This window comes from Protopterus annectens, chromosome 9.part0, assembly GCF_019279795.1.
Source record: "Protopterus annectens isolate FY-2018-M chromosome 9.part0, PAN1.0, whole genome shotgun sequence".
Classification (NCBI taxonomy): domain Eukaryota; kingdom Metazoa; phylum Chordata; order Ceratodontiformes; family Protopteridae; genus Protopterus; species Protopterus annectens.
In genome coordinates, this window is record NC_056743.1 from 152,208,782 (window position 1) to 152,230,130 (window position 21,349).

Genomic DNA, 21,349 nt, shown 5'->3' on the forward strand with positions numbered 1-21,349 from the left:
TACCTCTTTTCTTTTTTTTATATCCTCTTTTTACTTTCTCTTCTTAAGTAACTCCTTTGCTACGTTACTACTCACCTAACTTCCTTTGTTTACCTATGACCTAACCTGACATGTCTCCATACTTGAAATTTCAGTTTTATGATTTTTGTCCTCAATAATATATCCTATTACAAACTCTGTACCGTTAATTACTTAATACCATTGTTGATGATTTTTATTTCCTTTTTAAAGTTGCTATTTTTATTAGTATATTGATATTTTTTTCTGTGTTGTTTGAACTTGTACTGTTGTATTTAGACCATGTCTTGGAGCTTATCTCCCCGGGCCTCTACTGAAAAAGGACATGTATCCAGCTAGACTAGCTCGGTCAACAAATGTAAAATAAAAATAAATAAATAAATTACATATACTATATTATGTTTGATATTTCTATGCTTGTGTCTCTCCTTGGTGTCCAAAACACCTTGCAATTTTTTTCCCTATTGAAACTGCTTCTCAAGCAAAGACCAAGGTGTCTGTGGTGACTTACAGCTTTGGAACAAGGAGGGGAAAAGGGTGACTTGTATTTAAGGATATCTGTCTCCACCAAATGATTTCCCTTCTGACAAAGTCCAGTACTGGAATACGAAAAGACAAAGGGTCCTAGTGTTGTGGACAAACAGACATCAGACACCACTGTATCTTTCTAATGTGTAGTCTTGCTGGAGGCATCATGAGAATCATAGAAGGCATGAAACCCAAATCATGAAGTATTCCCTTGCAGTGACTGAAGTATGAGTGGAAATCCTTGGAAATAGATCTAGACATAAATCTATTTTTTTTCTGTGAAGGAAAAGCTCTTTGAACTGAGGTATCTAATTGACATCCCAGGAAACTACCCTGTGTAAAGGAGTCAAGAAAGACTTTTGCATGCTCACTAAGAATCCCAGCTTGTGTAAGAGATCTCTCACACAAGACAGACATTCCTGATACTTTGAAAAAGATTTAAGCAAAGATATACAAGTGGTCTAAATATGGAAAAATGCAGATATCCTGAAGAATGCAGTGAGCTATAACTGGAGCCAGACACTTTGTGGAGTCTCTTGGTGCAGAGGATAAGACTGAAAATATAAGACAGACACACACAACCTTTAGAAACATCTGAAATCCAGATGAATAGGGATGTAATGATAAGCATCTTTTAAGTCTAGTGCTACTAGAAAACTTGAAATTGGAAGAAGAGGTAATAGGTTGTGACGTGATATCATTTTGAATCTTGGCACTGTTACAAACAGATTTACTGAAGAAAGACCTAGAACTGGTCTCCAACCATTTTCTTTCTTTCTTTCTTTGGCAGTAAGACATTCTAGAATAAAAATCCTTCCCCACCTGGAAAAGAGGAACTGTTTCTATTTCACCTTAGAAAAGGACGTTGTTTTTGTTGTTGTGTCTTTCGGCTTTTCCCGGTTAGGGTTCGCCACAGTGGAGCTCCGGTCCGCTAATGACTGGTAGTTGATTTTTACGTGCCGAGTTACCAGCCCTGACGCACAACCTTCAACGAAGGTACGCCCATTCACGCATGTCTCCACACAGAATATGCTCTAGCTGAGAATCGAACCGGACAGCGTCTTACTGTGAGGCAACAATGCTATCGCAGCACCACCACCGCGTGATGAAGGAAAAGTAGACACAAAGGTGTCTCATCTGGAGGATGAGGAATGACACCTTGGAGAGGAGGAATTTCATCCCGCAGCCATTCATAGCCTTATTTACATTTCTTTCTCTTTGTTTACCAGGAAGTTCTGACTGGGGTTTACTCCATTTTCAATGGAGGCCTGGCGAGAAAATCTCCACATATTAGGCAAGTACATTTAAAGACAAAAAATGATATTTTGTAAAATACATTGAATTTACATAACACAATTATATGAATAATTCTAGAACACATTATATTACATACAGTAGCTTATGAATTTAAGGAAATACATTTTTTTCATGATGTATCTAGTTAACAGATAAATAACACAGATAAGCACATTACATAATGCATCTGCTGTCTATCTTTTGGAGGTACAGAGAGGGGTACCAAAGGTAGCAAGAGATTTAGCAGGCTGTCGAACTTAGGGGAGAAGTAGTTATATGAAAGGTAAAAGATGAATGGTCTGAGGTGCAACAAATGGCCACAGCAGTCATCCACCTGAGGCTTAGGCAAACTGCTGGCCTACTGTGGTGGTAAGGGCTGTTTCCTTAACTTTTTCTTCTTCTGGCTGGAAGAGGGACCAACCATTGTACTGTAAGTGTGTTAATTGGTCAAGATGAAAGTAGTGCCTCTTTCCGAGAAAAGGCAAGCAACAAATACAAGTAAAGCAAAGCCCTTAAAAGTCACTTCTTTACAGAAAAACACCATAAAAAGCACTTCAAAATATTTTTCCAGCTACAAAAAGTAAAATAAATACAATTTATCCACAGAAAAATGTTTTTCAGGTACTTTAAGCAACTTTTAATCTGACAGGAAAAAAAAAACAATTCCCATTTAAAAGTACACCAGTCTTGTAACAGTCCATGAAAACACAAAGTACAGTTGTGTAAGCTGAACTTATAACAGTAGATGTTCAAATTATCAGTGCACTGTGCTGACTGAAACACATGTTTGGGTGCAAAGCCTTTCAGAGCTTTACTGCTGCCGAAGAGTCTGCTCCTCTGAACCTTTTGAGTATTAAAGGTCAGCTTGTACTTTCCCTAGCTGGGCAGATATGTTCCCTTTGAGGAAAAAACTTCCATTTTCTTATTTTTTACTAATGTTTTATTACTTTCTTCTACAAAAAAAGTTATTTTAACGCTAGAAGTGTTGTGTTTTAATGGACTGTCTTGGGACTGTAATGTACTTGGGGTACTCATTTCTGTCTGTTTAAAAGTAATGTTATCTAACTGATAAATTACTTTCTGTCGAGAAATTGTGTTTATTTTATTACAAAAAAGCTATGCCAGCTTCAGTGGTGATGCCACTCTTACCATTAGTCACTGTAGTGGAGAATGCATGTGTGAAATGGTAAAATTATTTTACCTGATAAAAAACAAATAATGAAAAAAACAGGAAAATTGCCATGTCATGAAAAATGACTTCAACTGTTACAGCTTTGCAGCTCTACTCCTATACAGATGACTGGGGCATCGACATTTAAACAGAATCTCACAAAACTTGCTGAAAAACTTCTAAGATATTTTTGCTTGGAGGGGGCAGTCCTCCCTGCATCCCCACATTAACTTCACTAATACATGGACTTTGCAATCACCACACCTCAGAGAAGTGTGAATTCTTCTGACTACTGCAACCTTGGACTAAGATGCGTCAGCTCGCATTTATTATAACAGGCTTGCAATTCCAAGGGTCAAAATTATGGTCCTAAGAATTACACTGAAAATCCATGCTTAGTATTCATAGAAGAAATATAATAAAACACTATTTTTAACATTTAAGGAATATTCTGGATAGGTCTGTAAACCTATGAAATGCTAGCATCCCTAAAGTCCGACAATGGAAACAAGTATCAAAGTTGACCTGCTACCTAGTTTACCATCGCTAAAATCATGATATGCCCAAAGAACAGATTATACGTAGCTTGAAGAAGGGGAAGTGAAGTCTCCATTGTCGTCATTTATGAAACGCAAGACTGACAAAAGCATATGCCAGTATGTTAAATATTGATTTAGTGCAACAAGCTGAAGTGATTACTTCAACTCAGTGATTATGCAAGTAAAGTTTGGTACTGCAATATATGAATTAAATGCTGCACCAACTCCAATAAAGCAGAAATTCAAAATGTCTTAAATAATCGTATCACACAATATTTACACATATCAGAAACTGAATAAGCAAGACTGCAAAGCATGTTCTGAAGGAATCACATAAGGTGAAGTAAGAATGAACCAAACTGTACCTTTCCTACAAACACCAAAAGTCTGGCATTCGCTGGACTTTCATCAGAGCTGAGCCAAAATTCAGAGTTGTCATCAGAGGCAATTGAAAACTGAAAGTCCCCTGTGAAATGAAACAAAAAGATCTGCAAGTCAGATGAATGAGAGCAAAATATTAAAGTCAAACTTCAAGATCTTTTGTTTAGTATAGTTCTACTAAATCTCCATGATTGCATTTTGTCATGAAGTTCAAAGTACCACAGAAACACAAGTCCACTGTATTACATGAAAAGTTTTCAAACATTTTGCTATTTTTCAATAATGTATAACCTCATATCATGAGTAAAACATTCAGCTGAATTCAACCACTCAAATTAGAAAGCTGACAAACAAGCCAAAATTTCAGCCAGTGAATGAAAGTTACAACAAGCAGCTTCTTTCATTTTTTGAGCAGTAATGACCTTGGAGTATATTATAGTTAGTAGCTGCAAGACCTGGATGCTGGGAGCACAATCTTCTCTAGAGATAGTGAATGTGGAGGTAGGCTTCATCCCCTTTACCACCAGAAAAACAAATCCTTCTGAATCAACATTTTCCTGATTTTTAACTACTTTGTTGGCATGTAAAAACGAAAAGTATTCAAATTATTGTAAACCTGACAGAAATCAATATGGCACCTGAGTTATAAATTAGAAATGCCTTGTATTTCAACTTAGGTTCAGAGGTAGGTACTAGGCTATCAGCCCAAGGGCCTAAGTAAGCCTAGTCAAAAAAGTTCCCTGCCTTATGCCAACCCAAGAAAGTTAATTTCCTGTGCTCCTGTCGAGCAGAGCCACAGAAGTGATCCCTGGGGTGTATTTCCTATTTCCCATCCACTCTTCAAGATTTTTCTTGAAGAGTGTTAATGAGGAACTTTGCTTGACTTAGAAGGGATGTTCCAGAGTATGGGAAGCCTCTGGGACAGGAATCTATCCCTCCAGCATGTCCTGTTTATTGTGGTGACAAGGTTTATGTCCCTAGAGCGTGTAGCTCGGAGGGATTGGGATTTCTTTAGGTGTAGCATGTCCAACAGCTCTAGGTTTGACACAGCTTTATATGTTAGGCAGAGATCACCTCAGAGTAGGCGATATGCTACAGAGTAAAGCTGGAGTTTTTTGAGATGGTCAGTGTAGGGCATCTGTTTAAGACAAGTAATCCTCTTTGTGAGGTACTTCTGTGGCCTTTCCAGCTGCTGCAGATGTCTTGTGAGGTACATTCCAAAAGAGGCGTTGTACTCTATAATGGGTCTAATGAGTGTCGAGTGGAGGGAAACAATAACCTCTTTTTTCCTGGATGAGAACCCTTTTGTTATGAGGTGTGCCACATAAAAGGATTGACTACTGTGGCAATGTGATTATCAAAGGAGAGACTACTGTCCACCTGGGTCCCAAGGTCTCTTAACACACATTCGGTGTTAAGAAGACTGCTGCCTATGTGGTAGTTCATGGGTACAGAGTGTTTTACCAAAGAAGATGACAATGCACTTTTTGGCACTGAGCTTGAGGCCATGGCTCTGACACTAGGCATCTGTCTCAGCGGGGCCCTTCTGTAGGATGTCCACATCATTTGGGGACTCGACTATAGCTCCTATTATGCAGTCATCTGCAAACTTAGTTAGCCAGAGACCTTCTGTGTTAGCCTGTTCTTTAGAGAAGTAGATACCAAACAGGAGAGGTCCCAGGACGGAACCCTGTGGTACTCCACTTGTCACTAGTTTGAAGTCAGATTTGGAGTCTGCAACTTTTACAGTGTGGGTTCTGTCAGTGAGCCAGTTGGCAACCCATCTTGTGACATAGGGATTTATACCTAGTTTAGTGAGTTTAGCTATAATTCCAGAATGGGGGATGGTGTCAAAAGCCATGGCGAGGTCAAGATAGGCTGTGTGAACCACCTTACCCTCGTCTAAGGCTTTGGTGACTACCTCAAAGACATCGACCAGGTTCAGGAGGTATGATCTGCCTTTCACAAACCCAAACTGGGTGGGGTCCAGAGTTTGGAGGTTACCAATGTCTTTGTTTATGAATTCCATGATGATACGTTCCATGGCCTTGCAGACCAGGCTCGTCAGGCTAATAGGGTGATAGTTCCCAGGATCAGTGGTGGCTCCCTCTTTGTGGAGTGGGATGACTGTTGTTGTGCACCATTCAGTGGGCACAAAGCCTGACATGAGGCTATGATTAAACATGGTGCTTAGGAGGGAGTCAGTTTGTTCTGAAGTTCGTGTAAAACACAGCCAGGGATGTTGTCCGGTCCCATGGATGCTGTGTTTCTGGCTTTAGAGAGTGCTGCTTTTACCTGTGTAGTTGTGATTACAGGGACTCTGCATTCTTCCTGTATAGATATGGGCCCTTTAAGGGGTGAAAGGGGGGTAAAGTTAGCACTGAACCTGTCTGCCAGGATGTTGGCAATATCAGTTGTTCTGTAATTTTTGTGCCATTGTGCTGAAACTCAGAGCAGATCTGGGTATTGCCATTGAGATTCTTGACATAGCTATATAATGCTTTAATGCTTCTTCAAAAAGTATAATATAACATTATTAAATAATGTCAGTTATTTCTGAAAACAAGAATGAGAACATTTCTGTTGCACAATGATACTATAGCTACAAATGCGACGCAGACCTTTAAATTAAGGATGTGTATATTTTATTTAGTTCTATAGCAAGTGTCTGCAGATGCCAACATTTTAGTGAATCATTTATTTATTAACTGATTAATCAAGAATGTGAGATTCAGAATTGTCATAGTTAACAGGTTATTTCTTCATAAACAGCTAAAAACCTTATTAGTATATTAGTCTATGCTGTCTAATTTACAAGTCCATGTACTGCATTATATCTGACCTCATAAACTGTGATAGCAAAAACATTATATGCCTTGACCCTTAGCAGTTTGGTTTTGTCATAGGTGATCAGGTTAGTAAACTTCTTCAAGGGGGTGACAGAGGCTGTGGAATGTGGTCACTCAGTCCACACCACCTATCTGGATCCAGCAAAGGTATCTGACACTATTCCCAATTCAAGTATTGTAAATAAACAAAGAACCTTAAATGTAGTGAGGTACACTGTAAGGTGGATAGCAAGCTGGCTAAATGACAGAACCCACATTGCTAAAGTAGCAGTTGCCATGTCAGATGGCAAGATAGTAATTAGCAGTGTACTTCAGGGATCAGTGCCAGGGTGGTGCAGGGACTCCTCCTATCTGAAATATACTTCTCAGACCTCCAAATAGTAAACCCAGATCCACTGCTAGTGACATTCTCCGATGCCTCTTTTGGTATGTAAACACTCGTCTCAGGTGGAGCGACCACAACACTTTCCCACAAAAACAGTAAGGGCCTAAATCACATAAACTATGCAGACCATCTCAAAGCCTGACCCTTTAAGTTTGTATCATACAGGCTATTAAGAGGTCACCTCTGCCACACATACAGAGTCTCAACAGACCCTGTTCTGTCAGATCTATTACACATTCGGAAGTGTAATGATAGCATGAACACATGCTCAAGAGATTTCATTCCCTCTTGCAAGATAAATAGAACATGCCAGGGAGGCAGTTATATATCATAATGAATACCTGTTCTATGAAACTGTCTTCTACTTCACTCAACAGAAAAGTAATTCTCTTACTCTAGTCAAATGCAATTTAGATGGATGGATAGGAAAATGCAGATTCCCATAATTTATCACTTACTTCCCTCACAGATAAGGGCAACAAGTAAATCTTTCAGCATTTCCTTGTTCTGCCCACTTCTGGGTTATTTGTATAAAAGATATAAGGGATAAAATCTACCATGGGAATGTGAGATTAGGCTTCATAAGTTCCTCATACACTACCAGACTAGTAAGTACCTATGATACTATGAGTGCAACTTCATTGTCATTATCCAATCACCCCTTGGCATGGTGTCATTACAGCAGAAAGTAATCCTCACTAACCACTGATGAAAAGGAACTACAATTAAATGTAAAAAAAGCATAGTATTGTTGCATTTCGCAAAAATTCTCATCTAGGTTGCACCCAACTTCAAACTGACACAGTAATCAGGAATCCTGGTATCTATTTTGGCAAATCTTTTGACCACCAAATAGCATTAGTTGTCAGCAAACAGCACAATCCATATCTAAAACCATCTCATTATTATAGTGGTGAAAAACAGTGAACCTAGGAAAGTTTGACAGGGGATGGGGATTGTTTAGAAAGGGCTAGTGGCAGTGAATTTCCTAGGAATGGGACAAATGACAACACAGCCAGGGCCAAGGCCGTCAACTGCTGGATTGGCTCAAATGGCAGAACAGACAGGGCTGTGAACAAACAGGAGTAGCTTGCTGTGATATGGAGGTGGGGGTGGGAGGATTTAGGTAAGTTAGTAGCTCGAGTAGTGGAAGGTGAGAGGTTTAGGTTGTCATGTTACTGTCCATGCAGATTCATTTTAGATACCTAGAAAGAGTTTCAATTTGGCTATTTAAAGAACGAATTATTTTAACTTTAAAAGAAGGCAGTAAAAGCACTGGGTGTTAATAAATAAGTACACAATCTGTGCTTGGTAATGAAAAGAACCAGGAGCAACACTGAAGTAAAGAAATGGGGGATGAGGTACACCTGGAAGACATATGTATTTATATGGGTTTACTTCTAAATTTTGAACTTTCAAAACGTCAATTTTCCTATGGTTGAGACCATAAGATCAAAGTTTTGAAACTTCAAAATTTAAATAATAATAAAAAAAAAGCTAAAGCAAAAAAAAAATCTTTTTTTTTTTTTTTTTTTAACATTTCTGCAGGGGAGCAAGCCCCCTCTGAACCCCACACCCCCTACTAATTAAACATACCAACTCTGTGCTCGCACTACAGCAAGTAAAAATGGTAAATATACCATTACGCGCTGTATGGCGATCTCCATTTAAATGTTTCAAAACTTTGATCTTATGGTCTCGACCATAAAAAACTCAACTTTTTGAAAGTTTATATATATATATATATATATATATATATATATATTTATATATATATATATATATATATATATATATATATATATATATATGTATATATATATATATATATGTATACATACTATTTTATATATATACATATATATATATATATATATTTATATATAATATATATATATATATATATATATATAAAATATATATATATATATATATATATATATATATATATATATAATATATATATATATATATATATATAAAATGTTCTGACTACCGTGTACTAAAGCTGAATACAATAATTTTAAGGTGTGTGAGTGCAGGGGTGTATGTGTGTCTGCATGGGGAAGAGGGCTAGATATATCAGTGGTATTTAAAACACAGAAAGGAAAGTGACGATAAACCTCACCATTAGGGAAACAGCACTGGTCATAAATTTCTGAAATCTTTAGCAAAAGTTGAAATAAATTACCCAAATGGAAACACTCAAAACACTGAGCCCTTAAGCAGAGGTCATATTAATAGTAGTAATATTTGAAGCAGAAACTTGAAACTGAATAATTATACTTTTCTCTCTTAATTTACTATAAAATGTTGGTGATATTCTTTTTTTGTTTTGTTTGAAATGCTGCCTGTGCCATCATTTATTCAAAAAATATCACAACAACTTTGGAATTACTGTTAAATAACCGTGTGAATATGTATGGAATAGGCCAGGATTAAAAGTGAAATCCTAGCTAAGTAGAACACATGGGAATTTAGAGTTGCTAGTTAGACTCTGGTACTTTATTGTACCTGAAATATAGTTTTGGGAATGTTCTCACTGCTGCTGGTAACATTCCAAGCTACCATATTTTTTGTGTGTCAAGTCAGTCTTCTGGTAAAAGCATTGCATCAGAAGTTACAGGTAAGCACCCCAGTGGTGAGTGAAACACCACTAGTATTTAAAAAACAATGTTTTGTTGCAAGTTGTTATCATTCACCTACCACTGAAAGCAAACCTTCATGAAGAATGACAATTTCTTCTCAATCTCGGTAAGGTTCCCTCATCTTTGTATTTATGCATGATAAAGGCAGACTTGTGTCCCTCACAGCTTTTTTTTTTTTTTTGCACAATGTATTTTGCTAGAAGGTAAATAGGGAAAGCTTTTTTGTTGCCACATTCACAGGTTAAAAAAAACTAGGAGAACCAAGCTAGCAGGACAAGCATTTAGTGCTGTATGCACCAGGTAATTGAAGGGCATGAAGAACTATATGGCCATGGGTTAGGTTTGTGCAAGGAGACATGTTTTAAATAAAGGTATGCCGATTCCCTTTATTGTTTTCATTCCGTAGTGTGGGAATGAAGTTAAGGAGTCAAGGAACAGCAGGACAAAAATCAGAGCAGTGATTATGGAATGGCTCCCAGTTGGAACTAGCTGAAGGACAAATGGTTCATTCTTAATGATAAGAAGTCATTTGCATGGTAACAAACTGAAACCCTAATTCCTTCCTTTGTTTCACTTGTTATAATTTTCAGGATGCCATTCCAATATTAAACCTACTTCATGTGCAAAGCAGACCTAAATACAAAGTGCTACATATAATAATGCACATAACAAACTCATTTACATGTAGTGACACACATTATAGACTGCACACGCACATTCTTTTAGAAAGATTCAGTGATTTCCAAGCTATATGATAACACATGTCTAACTTATGTTTTAGACACAGAATTAAACTGTATCGCTGAGTCCTGAATGTTGGCAAATCCTATCATGTGTAACAGAACAGTGTGGACAAAGACAGAAAATACTGTATTCCTTCCCTTTCCCTACAATCACTATCTGCACAGATTTTCACATTCAAGATATCATCTATAATTGCTTCCACTTCTTTGCCATCTATTTGAAAAGAACGGATTGGAACAAATGCCAATTTTATCTTTTTTGATGCTGAGCAGCAAGACATTATTTAATCTCTACGTTCCCCAGGTTTGACCAGGCTTTTTAACTCTTCCTCACTTTTAGACATCGGGATACTATAATCTGCATGTCTTGCATTGTGAATAGTTTCCCTGAAGTATTGATTCCAGCATCTGTGCATCTACCCCAGCATTTCACATTAAATAAGAGTGATGAAAACATAGTCTTTTCTCACTCCTTTCCCCATACTGAACCAGTCTATTATTCCACAATCAGGTCTAACTTTTGCTTCTATTTCTACAAACAGATCACAAATAAGGTGAGTTGCTGTCCCAATTTTCTATGAACTTGCCATAGTTTGGTTTGTGCCACGTCGTCAAAGACTTCGGAATAGTCAGTAACTGAAAAATAAATATTTTTTTTTCCTGGAACTCCCTTGCTTTCTGTATCATCTGGCATGCTTTGGAAAATAGATCTGTGGTGTTTGTGCCTCTTCCAAAATGAGCTTGTACATCTGGCAATTCTTAGTCCATATACTGCTGGAATCTAGCTTGCAGCATCTTGAGTAGTACCTTGCTAGCATGTGAAAAAGGTGCAACTGTTTAATAATTTGAAAAATCTATACAGGTGCACTTTTTTGACATGTGAATATAAATTCACTTTTTCCACTTCAGTGGCCACTACTGTTGTTTCCAAAGTGCTGACAAAATCTAAGTAACATTGTATTAGTGTTATTTTGCTTCAGTTATAGCTGCCTTGTTGTTTGAGTATACTGCCGGTATCTGATTAAGGTTAAAAAATAATGGCAAAGTTGCAGTAAACCTACCTGCTTAGCTTTGTTCTAAGAATTCTGTTTTATATAAAAATACTGTACAGAACTCTTAAACTTTCAATAAGTACAAAAGTGACTAAACAAGAAAAGGAACTGGGTAAATAAAACATTCCCACAGTTTTTTGCATGGGGCAAACTGTACTGCATGTCTGATGTGGGACTACCACACCTCAAGACTTACTAATATACTGCAACAGCGATGACACTAATTCAGATATAGTATACAATGTCTTCATAGAAATTTGTACATGACCGCACACAAGGTAAGGGAGGGATATTGTAAAACAGTTCCAAAGTAATATGAATGAACAAAATAAGTATTTTAAGTTTGTTTCACACAAAACCTCATTAGCCACAGTAAAGTACGCTTACTTCAAATACACAAACCCCTGCAAAGCCAATACAATGAATGTTTAACATAAGCAAATTATAACAGGGCCAAATACATCTATAGTCATTCCATTACCCAGCAAGCATTGCCACTTTGTTGACTGGGTAGATCTCAGATGTCCAACAGTGGGAAAATACAGAAGTAGCAAAAAGAATAACAGTAACAATAGGAATGGCCACAGTAATGTTTTTCAAGTGTGTTTCTCACATACATCAAATACCCACAGTAAAGAATTCAAACTTAATTTACACACACAGGCACTATTCTAAGTTACCTCATACAAATGCTTCCTAGACCTACAAAGCCAAATTAACCAGCCAGTAAACTGAACACATAAAAACAAGATCTGTTACTGGCTTCATTCATACATACACAGCACCCTAACTCAGCAGATATAGCCAGTTTGTTGATTGTATACCCCTAAAATACATGCTTTTGCAAATAAAAAGCCACGGAATGTGTCTTTACTTTGTCTCATATATCTCAGCCTTTCAGTACAAAACTCATATTGAAACTCCAAATTAATGAGGGAAGAAAGCCCAGAATTCAGGGACTGATTTCAGAAGTTGCTCTTATGTACTTTGAAAGTTGATAAAATAGCACATTTTCTTTTAGTATGTTTTTTTCTGAAGGCTATGAAGTAGTAAATTCAGTCTTTAAGGATATAATAGAAAACTACAAATTTTATGAAGAACAGACTAAAAATATAAGACAAAATCAGATACATTCTACCAAATTAGCACCAGTTAAGATCTATGCATGTAATACCATTAACACAAAGTATTCCAAAATACTTTATGGGAACCACATTCATACTGCAAAGCAAGAACAAAAAGTCAATGACACTAGTGAGTCATTTGATCCAAAAACAGTCTCCTACCAGCAATTATGGTACTTTGTTTTCTGTACACATTTCCATTGTCCAACTGTAATAAAATAAAATACTAGAATAAAACATAAATTGCAGACACTAATGTATTTTTAACTCTGTTTCATACAAAGTTTTGCTAGCTAAGCAATGAGCTTTAACTGTGCAAAACACATCTACCACATGCATGTGTGTGGTTGCCTAACAGAATTAAAATACATTCATAAATAAATAAACGTAATTCCTGCTGCTGCCCTTTCCTATAACGGTCATTTAAAATGCATAACTTTCTTCTCCATGTTACATAAGATGGCAAGGAGTAGAAAGTCAACAGACCAGCTAGTGAGATGCTCCTAATACACAGAACACTATAACTCCATCTGCCTGAAGCATTTGTGGAGTGTGCTGCATAAAAAAAAAATATAAGAATGGAAACCTTCTATTTTAATGTTTTTACTACCTTTCCCCAGCAATTACATGTGCAATACAATGTACATTGCATATGCTTGCTGACATGTTTAAATAGAGGTTGTACAAATTTAATGGTTATCAAACTACTATACTGATTTTTGCATGATGAGCTACAAGTTCTTGAAAGTTCATTCTGGATATGGACGCCATTATGGACAGTTTACACTATCACTGTTTTGGTGGTGTTTATTTTTCATCCTGATATAACACACTCTACTTTACAGGAGAGAAAACTAAAGAAAGCAAATGCATACCATCCTTATATGGGTGGATATAGCCAAAGATTCTTAGACCATAATTTTTCCACTTTGGTGAAACAGCAAGTTTTTTTACTGAAGTCCGAGCCTGCAAAATAAAAGGAAATCCATTAATTTACATTTAGGTAGATTTTACAATCTATAAAATATCTCTAGCACTTTTTTACACATAAAAAACAGTTTATATCAACAGTTAATGATCAAGGGGTTAAATATACTGATTCTAATGTACACTGCTTTGCAAGGTAAAATTATGTCTGTCTGGAATAAATATGTCCATAGGAACTTTTACAGGGTGGCATTCAACAGCAATATACTATGGCTAAATATTCTTCCTAGGCATCACACAGACTTGAGTATAAGGTTAATTTTCATCAGACATGCTGGGCTTGCTGCCTCCATACATATTTTCTTTCTTTCTTCATCCTACTGCTGTCATTTACCAATTTAAGTCCTGCTGCCAAAGTAAACAAGAAAATAAAGTGAGGCTGGCTTTGAACAAGAACAACTGTTCCCCTCTGTCCTTATTTCTCTTGTTCAGGGCTAACTTAAGCCTTACCTTTACATGAGTTGGTAAAATTAATATTTTGTCATGGAAAATGGTAATAATAATAATAATAATAATAATAATAATAATAATAATAATAATAATAATAATAATGTCTAACTATTTAATTGCCGTAATTCTGGCATCTAATTTTCTTTAGATTCTTAGTGCCACTTTAAAAAGTTTGAAACAAAGAATTGCAGTGCTTTGTATATTAGAAAAACAATAGTATTGCACATATAAAATCAGTTCAAAGATGTGCAATAATTATACCTAAAAGTTTAAGTATTTATCATTTTTAGAAGAAGCTGGAAATTACAATTCTGGATACCTTGTTACAGATTTATTTCTAAAAATAAAAACAATTGTAATAGTGGTGAAACTAAGAATAAAATTACATTGCAAACCCTTCCTGCCCATTTTTAAAGTGCTTAATAAGGGTACTGAGCAGAAGTAATTTAGTTCAAAACATACAACATGCCAGAATGCATTTTTTAATAAGTTACTGAAAGTGCATCCTAACACATTAACATTCTCTCTTTAGGTTTTGTTGGGATTCTGGAGTTTATTTAGTTATCTGTGCATTGGTATGCTTGCAACTTTCTAGGCACTACTCCTACATATACCTGGCTCTCATCAATCAGGTATTCAGGTAGAAAATAATTATTTTCCCATGAACTATTACTCAACAGGGTTTCTTTCAAGGAATCATCCACATATTCTCCAGAACATTTGACATTTTATACACCTCTTCCACATCCCATGTTAGATGGAGATACAAATAGTACAAATGATTAATATTTAATAATCCTAAATATTTCCAAGTGCATAATATTGTAGCAACTGGAGACCATATCAGTGACTCTTCTTTATAACTACCAAGTGTTACCCATTTCCCACATGAACATGTTTAATAATATTTACATAAAATTTTAAACTACAGACCTCATTATGAGATGTACCTTTTCTGAAATACAGATGGCTGCACCATATGACAGATTAGTATGGCAACCATAAAACTTAAAAAATAACTAACCTCCTTAAATACTGTCATTTTCTGCAGTGTACACCATTTCAAAGTACAATTCACAGCAATTTAAATTATAATTAGTGTGCCAATAGGAGGTATTGCCAGCACAGCTAGTTGGAATTTTGTAAATAATTATATGTCATTTGTTAATATCACAATGATTTATATAAGATGCTTGTGTTGAAAATGTAATAGAACTGTATGTCATGTGTATATCAAACTGATTTATACAGACATTTGTGATGAAAAGGTATTTGTAAAGTGCTTGTGTTTGAAATGTATCCACAGTGTGCCCTAGTGGAGAGAACACTTATGTACATACACTATTGTAACTGTTTAAATGTATACGTTTTAACAGAGTAAGCTGGAATACAGAAGGTTAACCTCAGCCCAGCAAACTTTAAAATGTATCTGAAATGAAATCACTTTGCAGGCTAGGCCATAAAGATGCTATCTCACAGGTTTCAGTGCAGCCAGAGACACAAAGTCTGTACTAGGAACCTTTTTGTATCATCTTTGGGGTGAACTAATTACTACTCTGGAAGTGTGTAGGTATGCAATTATTTCCAGCACCTGCCACAGATCTGACCAAAAGCCCTTGTGTGTGTATTTTTACAGGTAGGTGCTACATCCTGCCATCTTCCACCAATGGGAGGTTTGCATAGAAGCTAGAAGTCAGATGACCAGAAGTGATGCCATTCTGCAAGCTATCCCAGAGGTAATATTCTAGATATTATTTAAGAAGACTCTTAGTGAGACTGAGCATTCTGTATTCTGTCTTGGGTCTGACAACAAGAAGGACCATTCACCACATCATCTGCCTTGCTCTATTAAGTAAGTAGGGAATAAATATTCTCTTAGATTCAGTAAGGAATACAGTGAAGCTTAGTTTAAATATTGTTTTTCTTTATTTGTCTGAGTCTGTCCTCCAATGCTATTTTAAATATTTTCTGTGATTTTTGAATGCTAATGTAACTGTGAATTGATACTTAGTATTGTTCCTTTTTAATATTATTAAATATATTTAAACCTTTCATTGTGGCTGATCTTTGTAGAGATATTTAAGTTTTGAGAGTATTCGCATATTTATTTGGTGACACTGTGTGGGCCACTCCAAACAGCCTTTCTCTTGGTCAAACTACCATTTGCATTAATATTAATTTCACACCTTGTAAGGGCCTTAAGGTAGCTGGCAGGAGTGTCTGGTGGCAGTGGTAACTAACTTATAGTCTGGGCAGAAGGGGTCATAGCTAGTAAACCTGTGCCAGCCTTCCCCAGGTGTGTGTGTGTGTGTGTGTGTGTGTGTGTGTGTGTGTGTGTGTGTGTGTGTGTGTGTGTGTGTGTGTGTGTGTGTGCGCAGATCAAATCTCCAAAAGTGTGTGTGTGTGTGTCAGCTACTTGGGGAGGGACACAAAGCACTGGTTGGATAGAGAGGGTGCTAGAGGTCTTGACCTGGTCACTCAGCTGAGATCTCAACTCTATAGCTATGCCAGTGGGGAGTCTTTCTTGGGATCTGGAGAAAGAGGGAGAAACTAGCCCTGGACTGACTGTGTTCCCCATGCACTCAAGAGAAACTGTGCTTGATTGTGCTTGTTGCAGAGAGCTGCATCTGTAGATACTGTGTTTATACCTGTTATCCTCTCAGTGAACCTTCCCCACATGTGCCAGTGGTGAAGATTGAGGCTCCTTGATTACTGGCTCAGAAGTGGAGAGTCATCACAATTAGTTCCAGCAAAGATGGTGATATGAGCATTTTTCATGATGATCCACTTATTCAGAAATGTGGAACATAAATATCTAAATCATATGTCAACAAAAGAATATACATCACACTTAACCACAGCAGAGCAATACTAAACACAATCTGGAGGACTGCAACAAATGGACAAGATTTTCATTTTTACTTGAGCTTTATGGAACAAAATTACTTGCTTCTTTATTGATTTCACATACTATAAAATGGAAAGATTTGAGTAAACTTTAAAAACAAGTTCAGGGATATCTGTAGAACAGAACTCTGTGACTAATTAAAATATAAATATATACAGGGAAGATAAACAGATTATTTTCTTTAGTATGTGCCATTTCAGTTCAATCTACAGAAGGTAGGTAGGTATGATCAATATGGCATTAGAGTGTCAAAGGGGTCAGCAGCTTTGCATATCCCTATACACACACATGCGCATGCATGTGCGTATAAACACACACACGCGCACACACACACACACACACACACACACACACACACACACACACACACAGTTGTGGTATACACATCTACAGGCATCTTGAAAAATCATCAGTTCACCTGGGGCATATCTTTGTGATGCAGAGTAACTGAAAAACCTGGTATAAACATACAGCTGCAAAAATGATGTGCAGACTCCATAGAGAAAGCACTGCATCTTAGAACGAAACTGGAGAACCAAGCATTACGAGGCAGCAGTTGTTATGGTTCCTCTGCTCTGCTGCCCTAGTAAGTTTATTCAAAGTTTCAGTTATTCGACTTTGCTGTTTTAACTGTAGGTTTTAATAACTCTTTGTTTCCCTTCAGCTTCAAGCTTTCAGTTTCGCTGTGTACTATCTTTAATCTGTGCAGCTAGTTTTGTGTTCACACTAAAGTAAACTAAAAGTAAGCTTATAAAAAGAAGAAAAAGAATCTTAGCTCAGGTTTAAAGATGGCAGTGCTATCTAGCCTTGAATGAGCTAAGGTTTTGTGTGTATGCATTAAAGCTATCTCCCCCACATCCTCTATAGGTAATCAAGGCAAAATGAAATCCCTCAGGCATCAGTTGCACAAAGTAAAAGTTGTAGAGGAATATATAGTATCAATTGCTGATTTCCATATGATTCTTAAGTGTGAGCAGGCAATGATTCTCTTCTTTGAATTGATGTGACCATGAAGTTGGTATATATGTATGTGTGTGTGTGTGTGTGTGTGTGTGTGTGTGTGTGTGTGTGTGTACATATATATATATATATATATATATATGGTTCTACCTGACTTCACCGACACGCCGGAACATCGACAGCGAAATCGAGAGCCGCAGAAGAGCGAAAGTGCAGAAGACCGACGCGACGGGACCCAGAAGATCGACAGTGCAGAAGACCGACCCGACGGATGAAAGCACCGGCGCTGAGGATGCCGAAATGGGAAAAGGCTGTGTAAGTATGCGGTAGTGACGGACGTTAGGGTGCGAGTAAGGTAAGTGTGGATAGGGGTGGGTTAAGTGAGTTAGGGTTAGGGAGCGGGTCAGGTAAGTGTTAGTGAATGTGTTTGGGTTAGGGGCGGGATAAGTGAGTTAGGGTTAGGGAGCGGGTCAGGTAAGTGTGCGGTAGTGACGGACCTTAGGGTTAGGGTTTGGGTCAGGGTTGTAGGTAGTTGTGTATGTGAGGTTTAGTGTGGGTTTGCAGGGATTTTGGTGTGCTTGTGTTGTGTATGTGGTTTTTGGATGGGGAATGTGTTTTGTTTGTTGATTGTGGTGTGTGAAGTGTATAAGGTTTCGTGTTTGTGTACCGTCGGTTATTTCGTTGTCGGGCATGTGGATTTTCGTGTTTTTGTACTGTCGGTTATGTGGTTTCGGTGATTGCGTTGTCGGTGTTGTGGTGTTTCGGTGAAGTCAGGTAGAACCATATATATATATATATATATATGAACTTTCAGGCAGCCCAATTGCCTGACAGTTTACTTGCCCGACAATTAGAAAAAGGCAAGTAAAAGGTATATGTCCTTTCCCCCACTGTAGTGCGACCCTGGAGTTAGAATATATAGTTAGGGGTGATGTGTGGGGCACGTAGCCCCCCACCTACTTTGGTATTAGTGAACAATAAAAAAACAAACTGGACAATGTAAAACCAAAGTAGGTGGGGGGCTGTGCCCCCCACACCCCCTAACTATATATTCTAACTCCAGGGTCGCACTACAGTGGGGGAAAGGACATATACCTTTTACTTGCCTTTTTCTAATTGTTGGGGAAATGAACTGTGAGGCAAGTGAACTATCAGGCATTTGGGCTGCCTGAAAAAAAAAAAAAAAAAAAAAAATATATATATATATATATATATATATATATATATATATGTATTTATAAACTCGGGGGGGGGGTTACCCTTTTCAAAAAACACTGACAGTTAATTTTTATGTCTTATTTTATTTTTGTATTTTGGGCATTAATTTTTATCATTTTGGATGTTCAGGTTTGTGGAGTTTAGCTATAGTAGAATATGAATATGCCTGGATGTAGTATGGATGTTTTTAATAAAACATTAAAATGCAGGGGACCCAGAACAGATTCTCAGGGTGCCTTTTCCAAAGCATATGAATCTTCTGAAACGCATCTTTCCCACCAGCATCTCCTATTTCTGTCACAAGCAAAATTTTAATTCTTGGATCTAGTCATTCTGATGCTGTTCATTTTATGGATGTGCAAAAGATCCATCAGAGCTGGATCTGAAGATGCCTTGTATGCCATGCATAAACTGCCTCTCAGTTATCTGTAAGGGGCTGAATACAGAGACAGGGATTTAAAGTAATCTGTATAGGACAGTGTGTTTACATCCTAGATTCTCCTGGTAAGGAAATTTTGTGGGTGTTCCAAATATTGCATATTTTTTGTCAGATACATGCCAAAAGGGACATCATATTTAATGAGTCTGGTGAGGGCCAAATAAAGTGTCACCATGACTTTCTTGGACTTGGATGTCATGGTCTTATGTATAAGTTGGGCGACATAGAATGATTTTCTTACTACCTTGGCCATATGTTGGTCAAATGCCAGATTACTGTCTAAATCCATTCTCAGGTCCCTGACTACTAGGATGCAGTAATAAGCCTGGGTGGCCATTTTCCCAAAAGGCACTAAAACGTATTTCTTGACATTGAGTTTTAATCCATGACTTTGGAGACAGTCATTTGCCTGTGTAAGACCTCCCCCTTAATATGTTTGTGTCTTGAGGAGAATCTATGATAGCTCCAAATTTGCAGTCATCTGCAAAACTGGTTAGCCAGAGGCCTCTGATATTAGTAATTAACTCTGAGAAGTAGATGCCAACTAGGAGTGGTCCCAACTTGGAACCTTGAGGTACCCTACTGGTAACCCGTGCCTTAGTGGAGGTGGTCTCAACAAACCTGACTTCCTAGGTCCTGTCTGTGTGCCAGCTGGCCAGTTATATAGGGACTTCTGTCCGCTTCAGTGAGTTTGTCAACTACATCCAAGTGGGGTATTGTATCAAATGCCTTACCAGGTCCAGGTATGCAGTATGCACCATTTTCCCCTCATTCATTGCATTGGTGACCTTTTTAAAAAAGTCTATGAGGCTTAGAAGGCATGACTTTCTCTTGACAAAGTCAAATTAGGTTAGGCTCAATTTCTGAAGGTTGCCTATGTCTTTGTTGATCATTTCCATGATTGTTTGTTCCATGGCTTTTCATATTAGACTAGTTAAACTAAAGGATCTGTAGTTTCTGGGGTTAGTTGATGGACCTCCTGTTTATCATACTGATCACTGTTGCAGTAGCCTAGCCTTAGTTAAATGGGTAAATTAATCTAGCTTATTACATTTGGAATGTGGTGGGGGAAGGGTCCAACAGCCCTTTGAAAATGGTGCTAGCAAAGCCTGATCTTGAGCTAGAGAAGGAATCAAGCTTGTAGTGCTTTGTAAAAGTATGTACACAGGACAAAGTTGCTAGAATCCAACCCTTTCCCAAAAAGCCATAGATTGAGCCAGGAGTTTGATAGAGTGAGTATTGACCCTGCCTGGAACAGTTTTGCTGTGGTGAGAATAACAAAAGGTAATAGCCTGAGACAGCCATTTGGAAAGTCTGTTGAGACAGAGGTTGTCCCTTTTTAAATTTACAAGAAATAAACTGAAATGAAAATGTGATAGACAATGTTGTCTCCCCATAAGAGCTTGCAACTATATACTCTTCTTGTACAGGTCAAAGCAATCAGAAGACAGTTTTCCATGTTAAGAATTTCAAGTCAGCCTGATGAGCTGGTTCAAATGGAGCAAGAGATAACTTGTCTAACACAAAATTAAGATCCCAAAGAGGTATCACTGGTTTTCTTGTAGGTCTCTTAGGCAAACCACCTTTCAAAAACATTTTCACTTGAGAATACATAGAAAGAAGGAGATCTATGGGCAAGATATACTAAAACAG

At 37.4% G+C, this 21,349-nt stretch overlaps 1 protein-coding gene across 1 annotated transcript in view; it reads right to left on the reverse strand.

Annotated features, from left to right (window-relative positions):
- The window catches only part of B4GALNT4 (beta-1,4-N-acetyl-galactosaminyltransferase 4), a 1,859,522-nt gene that overhangs the window by 1,413,211 nt on the left and 424,962 nt on the right, over window positions 1–21,349 (reverse strand). The window contains exons 4-5 of the mRNA XM_044082670.1: window positions 13,610–13,700; window positions 3,918–4,018 (exon numbers count right to left, since the gene is read on the reverse strand). Of these exons, the coding sequence (XP_043938605.1) occupies window positions 3,918–4,018; window positions 13,610–13,700 (192 nt within the window). The remainder of the gene's footprint in view (window positions 1–3,917; window positions 4,019–13,609; window positions 13,701–21,349) is intronic.